This window comes from Tamandua tetradactyla, chromosome 1, assembly GCF_023851605.1.
Source record: "Tamandua tetradactyla isolate mTamTet1 chromosome 1, mTamTet1.pri, whole genome shotgun sequence".
Taxonomy (NCBI): Eukaryota; Metazoa; Chordata; class Mammalia; order Pilosa; family Myrmecophagidae; genus Tamandua; species Tamandua tetradactyla.
In genome coordinates, this window is record NC_135327.1 from 169,879,654 (window position 1) to 169,893,754 (window position 14,101).

The following is a 14,101-nucleotide window of genomic DNA, read 5'->3' on the forward strand; positions in this document are numbered from 1 at the left end:
CACTGCTCCCACCCTGATGCAAGCCAGTGTTCTCTCATATGGATTATTGCAAAAGCCTACTAAATGAACTCCCTGCTTCTGTCCTACTCTTCAGCAGTCTATTCTCAACACAGCAGCCACAGAGACTCTTTCAAAATGCAAGTCAGATAACACCACTCCCTACTCACTCTCTCCAATGGTTTGCCATCTCAGAGTAAAAGCCAAAGTCCTTGCAATGGTCTATAAGATTCTATGTAATCTGGTACTATTTCCTCTCTGACCCATCTCCTAATTCTCTTCCCTTCACTCACTCCATTCCAGTTACTCTCTTTACTCTTTACTCTTCTTCCACAAGTCCCATTTACTGGTTCCTCTGCCTGGATTGCTCTTCCCAGAAAGCCACATACTTTCTCATCTTAACCAGGCCTTCTCTGGCCACCCTATCATGCACAACTCTCTCCCCCATCCCACCCCCCATACACTGTCTATTCCCCTTCCCTGACTTACTTTTTCCTTAGCAATTATTACCATTATCACTACATATTTTGCTCATTTGCTTATTAATTGTTTTCCTCACCCTGAAGACATAACAGCATGGATTACTGGTTTTGTTTTGTCCATTGCTACATCCCCAAGACCCAGAACAGTGCCTGGCACATAGTAGGCACTGAGTAAGTATTTGCTGAATAAACAAATGAATGAATGAATAACAAACAGGGTTAAGAGTTCTGAGTCTAGAGATCAAATTCTGGGTTCACTAACTAGCTGTAAGAACTTAAAGTTACTAAATTTCCCTAAGCCCCAGTTTCCTTATCTGTAAAATAGGATTAAGAATACCCACCCAAGATTGTTGAGAAAATTAAATATGGTAACTTATGTAGAACTCAGCACCCTGCCTTGCATTCAGTTGACTCTCAATAAGACTTGCCGATGCTTTGTTAAAACTTAATTATTTATTAAGCTCTTATATACGAACGCGAATGAACTGAAATTGCTACAGAAACGTAAGGGAATGCTTTGAGTTTCATAAACTGACCCCCATGGCTTTAAATAAAGGAGAGTCAGCTCGGAAAAGACACTCAATTTCCAGTGCCTTCTCCTAGAAGCGGGTAAAGAATTAAAGGTGTCCCTGAAGTTTCAGAGGTTGTCATGACTCCCACCCCGCTACCAGGAACCCCCAGCCCTATCCTCGACCACCCCATGCCCCCCTACCTTTCTCAGTCACCACGAAGCACTGCTTCACCGGGCCCACCTGGCTGAAAAGCTCCTCTAACTGCTCACTGCGGGCCGAGGGCGGGAGACGGCCCACAAACAGGGTCAGACCCGCCATGAGGCCGGGAGAGCAGAGGTGAGTAAGGCCGCAACCGAACCCAGCAGGCACAGGCCAATCTAAAAACAGACTTCAACTCTGCACCACGCCGAGCTGCTGAGAGATTCCGGAAGTGCCCGTCGATCAAAAGGATCCGGCGGAAACTATGGTAGGGTGAGGCTAAAACGTTCCGGAGAGAAAAAAATAAAATGCCGCCCTGGGGGTGGCGCTTACTGAATGGGACTCTACACGTTTCCAGCACCGCCTAGGCACCGCGGGGAAGCTTGGCTTCACTAGTTCCTAGCGTCCTTAAACTCTAATCTCCAGGGAATTCGCCAGGGCAAGCAGAGGAAGTCGTATTTGCTCTGTGTCTAACCGAGGATCTGACATAAAAATGGGTGTTTAATAAATATTTCCCCCACAGATTCCCAGATTACGTGCACAAAATGCAGCCAGCACACACGGACATGGACATATATGATTGGGACAATTCTCATACTCTCAGAGAATATGAGACATATGTCACACTCGGCCTGCAACAGATCACAGGCAAATTATAGACACTAAAGTACACATAGACCCAGAATGTACTCAATTATTCGTTCAATAAATATTTATTGAGCTCCTACTATGTGCCAAGTACTAGAGATAAAACTGGTCCCTGACCTCACAGAGAATTCAATCTAGGTAGGGAGACAGACATCAGACAAGAATATCTTACAAATAAATCACAGCATGCACTCGGTGAGATCAAATCCTAGCATACCCAAAGCAAACATAAAATCCAACTTATACGTAGAGACCTAGAGCCCAGGTCCCCCCAAGGCTGTCAGCTTATCAGACAGAGTCAAGACTGAGGGGGCTCACTGTCCGCGGAGGAAAGATGGCTGCTCCTGATCCTGTAACACAGTGTTCGCCACACCACCGGGTCAGGAATTGACCTGCGTGCAAGACAGCTGCTCACTGTAGGATGCCTGGCTGATAGAAGTACCCAATGCATTTTTAAATAATTACTTTTAAATGGTAATAACATGAACACCTGGTAGATAGAACATTTAAAAGTGCAAAAGCTACAGTGAAAAGTTTCCCTTTCTACTTAAGCCTCATCTACTTTCAATACATTTTGGATAGATGGATGACTGGTTGAGTGATGGGAGGGAAACTGGGAGAGTTAAACAGCAGATTTATAAAGTCCTAGTTCAAGATAAGTAATATGTGCTATTTTTTTTTAACAAAGCCACAGTTATTTTTAAACACATAACTCAGTAAAGGCAGCATTGAAATACAAAACAGATTTTTAACATTACCAGGTTAATTCCTATCCAGAATACAGAAAGAGACAGATAGCCAAAGGAAATGAGACGGTCATGTGGATAAAGTTGGTTTGGGATTCCACATTCCTCCCTCTTCTTTCCCCCTTCCCCCTTAACCTTAGGAATCAAAATTCTGTCCCCAAAGGCTAAATTGCAAGCTTCAAAGCCCTAGCTATGGAAAGGGCTTCTCATTCCTGCCTATAGTGTGAACAGAGAAAAGAACCCTGAGAAGGCGGTTCCAACATCCCTTTGTGTCACCCCCTACAATGCTAAGTTTTAAATACTTCAGACCCAAATCTTCCTTAAAGGACAAAATCAAACTATGTCCTTGTGTGCCCACCAGGGGACAATAGACATCCCCTGGTTACTGGGCTTCTTGTGGAGAAGAGTACAGCTGAGTCTTTTTACCCTTCCCAGAGTTCAGTCTTGGCTTCCCTTCTCAATCCCCAGGCCTCAGCCTCAGCCCCAGCCCCATCCCCTCCTATCCACTCTTTGAGGGAGGGTGAGTGGTTCTTCAATTGGGAATATTCAGTCATCCATCTACCCAGGACACATGCGGGGCTTTTTATTAAATACCGTGGTTCCCTGCTCCACACCAGCAATGTGGCTTCCAGGGGAAATAAACTGCTGATCGCCCCCTCATCCATCACTGTACAGAAGCTAAGAAAGGACGTAAGAAAGGCCTGGGCTGTTCTGGCTCAGCCTCTCTTGGCTCCATCCCTCTCGCTCCACACCCCCTTGCAAGCCAAAACTTCTTATACCACAGCATACTTCTCATTCTTAGCACTTCTCATAATTGTAATTAATTACTTGTGCTGTTGTGATTAATTATTCATATGATTAGTTGTTTAAGGTCTACCTTAACTTCGTAAGTCCAGGGTGTGTGTCAGCTCCATTCATCTTTCTATCATAGCACCTAGCACAGTGTAAGCACTCAATAAATACATTTAGGGGACTGAATGAATAATGAAGATGGGTTTGTCTCTCAGTCCCACATTATCAAGGATTGGAACAGAAGGGTATATGCATTAGAATCTATCCGGAATCCTTCTGGGAAATCATGTTTGGGTAAGAGATGAGGCATGAGACAAAGGTAAGTGTTGTCTAATCAAAGCCTCAGCCTCTTTATGAAGTCAAAGGGTTGAGGTAGTACTTGCTGAGGAAAATCAAAGCTCAATGCAAAAGAAGTGATGGGGTTGTGAATGCCAAGCTGTAATCTTCCTACCTCACCAGCCCCATTCAGAGCAATTAGACAGAAAAGGAGTGTGTGTGTGTGTGTGTGTGTGTGTGAGAGAGAGAGAGAGAGAGAGAGAGAGAGAGAGAGAGAGAGAGAGAGATGGGGTGGGGGGGGGTGGAATTGGGTGGAGCTGGGACTTCTTTGCCAGGGGGTATGTGCATAAACCCAGGGATCCTGCACTGGAAGAATACATGAGAAAGTGCAGCTGGCAAGGATAAGGATGAGGAAGAGAGAAGTTGAGTGTGAGGAAGGAGGATGAGAGGCAGATGGGAGGGTAACTGGGGGAAAAAAAGGAGCAATTTCTTAGAGCAGCAAGTACTCTTTCCATGACACAGAGCAGCTACAATGCTGGGCCTGCTACAGCCACTATGACACCAGTGAGAAATGCATGTAATTATGAGGCTGGCAGTTCTCTGGGCCTCAGCCCAGACTGAAGATGCAGCAAGAATTTCTGAGCCAAGCTGAGCCAGGCGATGGAGAAGACACAGTCAGAACCACTCTAGTCCCATCCCTGGGTGGTGCTGTGCCTATACCACCCTCCTCTTACTACTCTTCCTACTTTCACACATCACTCTCTCCCAAACATCACTGATTCCTCTCCTCCTTCTGAGGTCGCAGGCCCTAGATGCTCCTCTTGGCCAAGGCATGTCTTCATCTAGAAGGATGGAAGTGCTTTGTTCCTTTCATTACTGCATTGGACCTAGTCTAGCCAAGGGTTCCAACCCCTCCCAGCCTCTCTACCAGCTTCCCTCTCTGCTCCCTGGCCTTCCCTTTCCCAAATCTTGGCAAACTGATGTTGGAAGAAAAATTACTCTTGTTCCTATTTTTCCACTTCAAGCCTAGGGTATATGCCCCTGTAGATCTCCCTGTGATGGGCAGGACATTTGCCAGAATACTGTCACAATTTCATTTTCAAACCTCATCCACAACCATGTTTTTGTGCCACTTTGAACTTACTGCATTTTAACCAAATGACGAATGCACACTGCAGAGTTTAGAGTCAAATGCTCCAGGCAATGGAGGGATTACCGGTGTCTGGTGGCTGGAAATGTTTGTGACTGTGAGTTTTGCTTTCAGAGCTGAGGCAAGGCTGAGGGTTGGGGAAGACAAGCTTTCTCCAGGGATGCTCTGCACCAATGGGACGTGAGTGCTCTTCAGGGGGTTGTGAGTCAAACTTTGAAGAGACCCTGCTGATGGGTGAAGAAGATAGTTTTCCCTTTGTGAATCCCAAACTGTGGGAACTTGGCAGGGGATTGCTGGGAACTCCAGCTCAAGATGATCGGGCCCTCTCACATCTGTATCGATATCTCTATGAAGGACTTTACCAGTAGCTAGTCCTGTGCCAGCTGTCCAGTAGGAATTTGAAGCCAGGCTCCCAGGAACGTGGGCATTTCCACCAATGATTGTCAAGCTTTGGCCTCATCTCTGGGGCTGTGTCACAGCTCTGTGAAAAGCCCCTTCCCAGGGAGTCAGAAGGGTCTCCTTGGGGCTGCCCCGAGAATCCTCACTATTCACAGCCACAAGATAAGACTCCTCCGTCCAATCAAGAGTCAAGGTCACTAGAGTCCGAGAGGGGCCCATCCCACCCAAAAGTTGCTTCTATTACACCTCTGGTGGAACCACTGCTACAGTTGCCTCATCTAAACCTTCCCAAGAAGGTCAGACCTTTCTCCTCTGAAAATATTTTATTGATAAATTAACTCTGAACATGCTCTCTTCCCACCCAACTCCTATAAAGTCTCCTAGATGGACCATGGACCTTTTGTGGAGAAGAGTCATTTGCAGGACAGGGCATCTCACTCACATGGGTGGTGGGATTCCTGGGCATGGCAGAGGTGGGTATGGGGACTGAGGCAGGCCTAGAGGTAACTGAGGACAGCCCCTCTAGCTCAGCACCAGAGTTGGGGGTAGTTAGTGGTCAGGAGTGGAGCACCTTGGAGCTTTATTGCTGGTGAATGCCAAGGAAAGTGGGGCCCCTGCCAGCCTAGTCTTGCAGCTGAGGGCATCAGTGCCCGGGGCTGCAGGAAAGGTGGCACTGATTCCCAATCAACAGAACCTAACTGCTGACCCACCCACCCAGAGCCCCCTGGATGGGGAAGGAGGGGGAGAGGTAACCGAGCCAGGCAGGATTGGGGAAGGGTTACAGTGTGAAGGTCTCTTGGCAGAACAGGCTCCAGAAGGGGGCACATGGCGTAGACAGCCAGGGAGCCGCCTCTTCACAGGTCTATGGTGTCGCTGCCCATGCTCAACTCGTCGATCTGTCGGCAGGCATCCAGGAATTGCGCCTGCAGCAAAGCCTCCTCAGCCTGCAGCTCAGGGGCAGGATCTGGGGAATCTCGAGAAGGTGGGGACAGAGCTTGGTAGGATCCTGAGGCTGGGAGGCTGGGGCTGCTTCCTGAAGGTCGCAGGGGACTGAGGACGCAGACCAGCGGACAGCGCGGAGGCCTGTCCGGGCTGGAACAAAGCAGCATGGACGAACTGTCCCGTGAGAGTCCGTACAGCGAGCCGGACGAGGCACTGCTGCCCGCGGGCCAGACCCCGGGGGAAGGTTGCTCCGGAGGCGCTGGGGAGCTGGGGCTCTCCTCTGGCCTCCCGCTAGGCCCGGCCCGCGTCTTGGTTCTCAGGGAAGCGGTGCGGTAGAGACCGGGCCCAGGCCGGGCTTCCCCGAAGGCAGGGCCCTGGAAGAGGCCGGGCGCGAGTAAGGCCTCGCTGCAGAGGGCCTCTTCGATGCTGCGCCGCAGATTAATAGGGGACGGCGGACGAAAGTCCACGGTGTAATCGCTGCAGGGGGAGGAGGCGGGGGAAGGGGCCGGATTGGCAGCAGCGCCTTCAAAGGCCCTGCAGCCCTGGAGTAGGAGATCCGGGCCTGGCTCTGCCAGAGCACACAGCTGCAGCAGCTCCGCCTCACCACGAGCGATGGCGGTGCCGGGGGGCTCTTTATCCGGGGGCCCGGTGACCCAGCCTCCGGGCAGCAGCGGGGCCGCGTGGCCGGGGGACAAGCGTAAGAGCTTGGCCCAACAGCGCGGAGGCACACGGGGGCTACAGAGCGTCGGGTAGAGGCCCAGCAGCGCCAAGGGGAGCGCGACGCCCACCTCGCCCAGGCGCAGGCCTAGCTGGAAGGCCCACCAGGGCCAGGGCCCCTCCAGGCCAGGCTGGCCTCCGTAGCCCAGGGCGTACAGCACCTCGTAGCCCTGCAGGGCTCCGCTCAGCAGCCCGAAGGTGCCCGCTACGGGGGCCGTGCGCGCCGCGCGCCGCCAGGACTCCCGCGGAGCGAAGGGACTGCGCGCCTGCGGGAGAGGGGTGGCGCCCTTTAGGCCGGACCCTCCCAGGGGCGCCCCGGCCCGCCGTCTCCTACCCCTCCAGCAGGAGAGTGCTAGCAGGAGCCCGGAAAGGAGGGCGGCGAGGAAGGCGTGCAGCCCACGGGAAGCGAGCCGCAGGGACCACAGCGGGCGGTGGACGGCGCTCCCAAGGGCCGCGGCCGCGGCCAGCCCCAGCCCCAGGAGCAGGAGCACGGCCAGGCCAGCCGGGCACCGCGGCGGGCGCGGCCGGGCCAGCAGCAGGCAAGCCAGCCCCAGGCCAGAGGCCAGGCAGGGCAGTGGAAGATCCTGCAGCAGCAGCCAGGCGAGCGCTGGCAGCCGGTCGCGGTGCCCATAGGCGTCATAGAAGAGCGGGAAGGCCCGTGTGGTCCCTGCGGAGAGTAGGAGCAGATCCAGCAGCGCCAGGCAGGGGGCGCCGGGCGGGCAGCGCCACGGCAAGAGGGCCAGAGCCAGCAGCGCCAGCAGGGCCACTAGGCCGAAGAGCGCCCCTACCCCGTACACATGGGCCTCCCAGGCCAGCCCCCAGCGAGCCCTGGCCTCTGCCCAGTCAGCCTCCAAACTCAAGAAGAAGAGCGGTAGCGAAGCCGCAGGGGGCTGCTCCTCCCGCTCAGGCAATTCTGCGATGCCACAGGACTCTGGCCCGCACTCTGGCTGCACCGAAGGGTTCCCAAGGTTGCCAGGAGATGGGTCATCTGGGCCAGTGGTGGGGTCTGTGGACAAATTATGCGATTGAGGCAATTAGGCAGCCCTTCCCCGGCCCACCCCATAGCTAGTATATGGTGGTTAGAAGGAATCCATCCAGAAAGCACTTGTCTTAAATGTAAGACACACCTCTCACTGTCCCCTCCCCCTTCAAATTCCTCATGCTTTAGTTCCAGCCCTGCCTCACCTCCCAACCTCCTGTTTCTTTCCCTTCATCATTCTGTGATTCTACTGAAAAGGGTTTTTCTTAAATCAAAGAATTTATAACTGGAAGTATCTGTAGAAGCCCCTCTAGTTCAATTTCCCCACCAGAAAGGAAGCTTCATGAGAACAAGGATTTCTGTTTATTTTGCTCATTTCTGAGTCTCTGTGCCTAAAATGGTACCTGGCACATAGTTGGTATTCAGCAGATATTCCTTGAAGAACTTATTTGCCAAATAAAGTTACTGAGGCTGCAAGAAACAAAGTGACCTCTGAGTTCAAAGAAGGGCAGAGCTGCAACTAGAATCCAAATCTTGAAACTCTTTCCGCTATTCCAAAGCATCTTCATATTAGTTTGCTTACTCTTGATCTGCACCCCTAACTTCCACCTCCCACCTTGGTGCTAGAAGCTTCCCCTGCCCTTTTTCAACCACTCCCTGCCTTCTCCCTATCTCTTCAAGGAAGAACCCTACACACACACATAGAGAGAGAGAGAAAAGGGGAGAATTAACACTCCTGTCTCCAGTTCTTCACTGGCCTTCCTGCTTGTTACACCCTCAATCCCTTGGGCCTGTTCATGGCTAAGGCCTCCACCTTGACTCAACCACAATCCATTGGGCTAAGTTTCTTTATATAGATACCCCTTTAGTTCTTGCCCAAATTTATATAAGGTGACATTGAGCCTCCCAAGAAGGAACAATTAGGGGAGATCATACTGGAATAAAATGCTATCTGAGCAAGGTGCTCTGGGTTTGCTAACTCAGGCCCCCTGCCACATCCTATGCTGCAATAAGTCTTCCCCATATTCCTTGGGGAAAGGGAAGTCAACTAAGAGAGAGTGAGGAACAAGATCCCTAATTCTACTCTTCTGGAATAAAAGGGGGATTAGAGTTAGGTCCAAGAATTCTCCCCAGTGCCAGGCAGTAAGGGAAGATGCTGGATGCTGAGCCTCTCCCTACCCCCCACCTAGCAAGCTCAGCAGAATTACAGCTGCAGACAAGAATTGAGGCAGGGAGAGTGTTGGTGAAGGATGGGGACAGCTAGTGGGGTGAGGAGGTGGGTAGGAGGCAGATTTGGAATGATGGAGGAGGGACAACCAGACTCCTGCCCCAACTACCTGGCCATGTCCCAGCCAGACAACACAGGACAACCCCAGGAGCACCCCCTCCCCAGGCAATGCCAGCTCGTGCTGGGGACATGCCCAATAGACCAGCCCTGAGAACAAGAAAAAAGGAGTGAGGGGGCAGAAAACATGGAAATGGACAACTAGGGAGAGCAGAGAGAAAGCAATCAGAGTTAAATATGCAGAGCTCACTGCCAAAACGGCAGCAGGTATCTTGGTTGCAGTTCTATCACATTCCTCAAATTTGAACTGGGTAAGGGTACTTACTGTGTTGGGCTGTTATGAGCATAAATGAGACAAAGTGTGCAAAGCTGTTTGGAATACCTGGTGCATAATAAGCATTCCGTATATGATTATCGGTGGTATCGTTATTGGCTAATGTTCATCACTAATCAGTCATCAGTTCGTGTTTATGTGAGTGTGGGCATTTTTGGTCTCAAATTAGTTCTCGATTTAACTAATTAAAGGCTGCTTTCTGTAGTAAAAGTCCTTTGCACATCCTAAACTTGCTTAGAAATACAATTACCCAAATGAGTGGACATCAACACATTGTCTCACTTTATGAACTCTGTTTGAAGAACACCATTTTGATGGACTAACCATCCCTAACCATCTAAAGAAGCAGCAGTCATCAGTTAAATGTGAGACCATTCAGCTGGGAAACAATGGCTTGCTGATGGGGCATCAGTCTGACAGCAGGATTGACTATATACACACACACACACACACACACACACACACACACACACACACACACACACCCTCCTTCACCCCTGCTTCTTTGGTTTCCTTGGGGCCCTTACTGAGACCACTTTCATAAGGTGAAAGAGTTTGATTTGTCTTTCCTTGGCCATGTGGGCCCTGCAGAAAGGCAGGAAGCCCCTCACTCTGTACTAGCCAGTCACCCCTTGCCCCTCCTCCTTGCTCACTATACAGACAATTATACACACTCAGGGGTCTCCACCTCACTCTTTTCCAGCTCCACTTTCACTGGCAGGCCACAGGAAAGCCTATCTCTCATCTCTGTCCCAAAGTACTATGATGAGGGCAAATTTCAACATTCACATGAAGCCAGAAAATGAATAAAAACCTGAAAGTCGACCAAGTACAGGCACAGCTCAGTCCTCAGAGGAAGGCCTTCTGAATTAGGAGCACTGCTTCCAGAGTTCAGAATGCGCCAAGCACTGGACCACGCATGGGTGAGGACAGGCAGGAGAAAACCCAGCTTCTGCCACTGAAGGGTCCACTTTATCTTCCATCCCCCCCAACTGAGACATCCCCAGAAAAGCCCAGAAGATAATCATCTTCTGGTCCTCCTTCCCCAGGATCCCTCTCCTAAGCAGGCTTCCCCTCCAAGGTGATCCCACTAGGGCCCTGCTGCCCCTCTTGACCTTAGGGGTGAGGGGGGAGATGAGATGTCAATGTGAGTAATCAGTGAGGCAAGAGCTAGCTGGAGAGGGGCAGGGAGTGAGGGGTGGGCTGGCTTTATGGAAAAGCCAGGCCTGGTTATCCACCAGCTGCCCAGATCAAAGGGCCGGGGAACCACATCTTCACTCTGGATGCTGGAAGCTGCAGCTTGTTGAGTGTTCTGGCCCCAACCCCACCTCCAGGATCATGGGGGGCTGATATTCTTTGCAAGGGTGATATTAGAAATATGTAATGACTGGAATGGATAGGCACAAGCCAATAATTACAGGGTGGTGGTCTGAGAGTAGAGAGGGGCATTGAGAGGGCTAAAAGTCATGAGTACTCATCAACTGGTATGAAAGCCTTTCAGTATGTTAACAACCTATACAACTCTTCTGGGGTGTGCTGCAAGCTCTGCCCAAGAGCATCTGGTGAGGAAGACCAAATGCAAGAAAAGCTTTAGAAGTCAAAGGTTAGCCCCACCTAGGTTACAAAAATTCTGGAGGAGACACAGAGGCTACCTTTGCCTCCTAATTGCACCATGTGCACACACACACACACACACACACACACACACACACACACACTACTAACCAAGAAAAGCCCATTAGCCTTTTCTCCAGGAAGCTTGAAGACCTCTTAGATTTATCTAAGAACAGCCAGGAAGAGGCTGGGTTCCTGCAGTCACCAGTGAGGAGGGGGGATGAGGGCGGGGCTGCCAGCCTGTCAAATTGGCCTGATTCTGATACTGTCCAGATTCATTAAACCTGCCTGGCCAGCGCTGTCACCAAGGCTGATAGACCACCAGCCAGCATCCTTCCCCTGAGGCCACAGAACCCGCCTCCCACCCTGCAGCAGCTCCTGCCACTGCTACATAGTGGGCCAGGACTCGGGGGATGGCAGGTTCCTCATCCACACACTGAAGGACTGCAGCGACTGGAGCTGCAGCAAGTGAGAGAGTCAAAGCTGGAAGAAGTTGGGGTGAAGAATGATTTGCTCTGTGAAGCCAGTTCCCAGTATGGGTGATTGGGAGGTTTCACAGCCACAGTAAACCCTTTGCAGAGCAAAGGTGGGCCAGGAGGTGCCTCTCTATAGCTCCTTTGGCCTCACCTATCAGAATCTCTCCCAGAGGAGCTGTGCTTTCTGCCCTGCAGGTTACATGTTCTGGAATAGACAAGCATGTCCCACCACATCCCAAGACCAAGGTTGGGGTGTCTGAGAGATAGGGTTGGAAGCGCATTTGGGGTTCTGTGGGGGAAAGAAACAAGTTAATAGCTGCCATTTAATCAGCTTCTACTTTATGCTCAGCATCATGCTATGGCTCTATTTTATATTATCTAGAAGCTTCACAATATCTGCATATAGGTACAATTATTAAATGCTAGTGTATAGATGAGAAAATTTAGGCTCAGAGAGATTAGATAATCTGCCTAAGGATACTCAGCCTTGTCCTTGGGATTTAAAGCCAGTTCCGCAAGATTCCGGAGCCCCTGGTCTTTCCTCTGCATGACTAGCCTGTCTATATGGGTGCTCTGAGAGGCTCCCTTGAATGAGGGTGGCACCTGTCTGCTCAAGCTCTCCTCTTCAATGTCTTCCCGATGAAGGACCAGCTCTGCCCATATTTGACAGCATGTCACATCAGATCAGACGGCAAAGGAGAGAGCCCCAAGGTTGGGGTGGAGGGTAGGAAGGCAAGCCTGGCAGGGGAAGGCAAGGGTTAGTGCTGTGGCTGGGGAAATCATGAAGGAGTTCCTGTGTCTGCATGCCTCTGATATATCTGTCTACATTCTGCTCTGCCTGTGACTGCAGAACTCCCAGAGGACCATCACTTAGCTCTGTATGCAAAGTTCAGCAGCAGCACTTGTTCTCAGACCGTTTATATACATCTCCATGGTGATGATAAAAATATTGGTGATTGTGATTATTATGATGATAATGAATAAAAGGATCACAGAACACCAATCAGTGGCTAGCATGTCATAAGTGCTCAATAAATAATTGTTGAGTTCAGATGAATTGATCTCTTACCTAGTGATCCTATTGCAATTGAGGCAGAGCTCAAGGAAGCAGCTGGATCCAGCAGGCTTGGGCTAGAGAGCTTCCTCTCCAGGGGAGATGGAGTTGGGAACAGAGTTGTGCCAAAGAACCCTGCAAAGAAAACACATGGGGCTCTAGTGCCATCCTACTAGCTGACCTTGGCCTCTGGGGCTTTGGAGAAAAAACTGTCCTTCCCCAGTGATTGCCCTATGGAAGCATCATGCACTAAGTTAGCAAGGACTAATCCAGTCTCAGCATGGCAGAGAGCACTTTTCCTGGGGCTTAGGAGAAGCCATGTAGGCCTTCTTTAAGTCAAGGCCCCTAGCACAGCACCTGGCATATAGAGGTGCCCTATAGATGTTTGTTGAGATGAAATAAACACTCACGTGGAGATTCTGAAACTCCAGAGACAGAGCCCGGAGATGCTCTTGCACTTGGGGGACTTGGGGAAACGGAGGAGTTCCGGAGTGGAGGCAGAGTTGTGCCAAAGAACCCTGCAAAAGAAACCCGGACTGAAGCTGCTTCCTGCCTGCCAGGGCCACTCAGCAGGAACTCGCCTCAGGACAGAGATGTGTACTCACCAAAGGGTCCCAGGCGACCAGCAATCTCTGCTAGGCTGGCCCGCAGGCTAGGCAGCAAGGGCAGAGTCCGATGCCCCAGTGTGGGGGCTGCAGCTGCTCTCAGTGCCACATCAAACTTCAGCTCCAATTCACTGTGATGGAGCCTGGGAGCACTAGATGGAGGCGCTGTTGCTGTCAGGGCAGTGTCCCAGGTCAAGGTGCCCATCCTGGGCTGATAGGGAGCAGTGGGCTGGTCCATAGGCAAAGAGAGGGGGGACGTGGACTCCAGAGACAGGGAAGAGGCCCAGGGGGCAGAGCTTCCTTCAGCAGAGCCCCACTCTGGGACAGAGTTCCCAGGGGAGCCCACCAGCACTTCCCAAAGGGAGTCAGTCCTCAGCCCACTGGCTACCCCTTCCTCCGGTTCCCTGCCCAGCCCAGGAGAGAGTGGCTGGGTCTCCGTGACAGGGTTCCCCCAGGCTGCAGCAGGTCTCCGAAGGTGGAATTTGAAATTAAGTCCCAGGTTGAGAGACAGCATCGAGGCCTCGCTCTGTGGTGGGGGGGCCAAAGTGCTGAGAGGGGCACCTGGGATGGAAGAAGCAGGCTGCGGGTCCACAGGAACAGCAAGCAGGGCCCAGCAGAACAGCCCCAGACCCCGCCAGCCATGCCCTGCCATGGCCGCACACCTCAGGGAGGAGTCAGTCCTGGCCTTGGATGGGCAGGGCCTCAGTTCTTCAGCACCTTTGAGCACGAAGGTCCTGGAGAGAGGAGAGGCCCTATGAGCCCTGGCTGCCACCTTCTTCCTTTTCCAGGGATCAGATACCCCAGGGAGGGGCTTCTGATCACAGAGACACAGGCAGTGGGGGCAGAATGCAAATTGTTCCACCCAAGGAGAGAGTGAGACAATGGTTTTTCTAAC

At 51.5% G+C, this 14,101-nt stretch overlaps 2 protein-coding genes across 4 annotated transcripts in view; both read right to left on the bottom strand.

Annotated features, from left to right (window-relative positions):
- RBM28 (RNA binding motif protein 28) overlaps positions 1-1,441 on the bottom strand; it is a 71,560-nt gene extending 70,119 nt beyond the window's left edge. For all 3 annotated transcript variants that reach the window (XM_077124647.1, XM_077124558.1, XM_077124493.1), the window contains exon 1: positions 1,192-1,441. In XM_077124647.1, the coding sequence (XP_076980762.1) occupies positions 1,192-1,309 (118 nt within the window). In that variant the 5' untranslated portion in view covers positions 1,310-1,441. The remainder of the gene's footprint in view (positions 1-1,191) is intronic.
- Positions 1,442-4,877: 3,436 nt separating this feature from the next.
- PRRT4 (proline rich transmembrane protein 4) lies at positions 4,878-13,873 on the bottom strand. The gene is made up of 4 exons (XM_077164050.1): positions 13,207-13,873; positions 13,012-13,119; positions 12,617-12,736; positions 4,878-7,865 (listed from the first exon to the last, which is right to left on the bottom strand). Exons 1-4 carry the CDS (start codon positions 13,856-13,858, stop codon positions 6,055-6,057), a joined length of 2,691 nt encoding a protein of 896 aa, XP_077020165.1. The 5' UTR covers positions 13,859-13,873; the 3' UTR covers positions 4,878-6,054.
- Between the last annotated feature and the right edge of the window lie 228 nt (positions 13,874-14,101).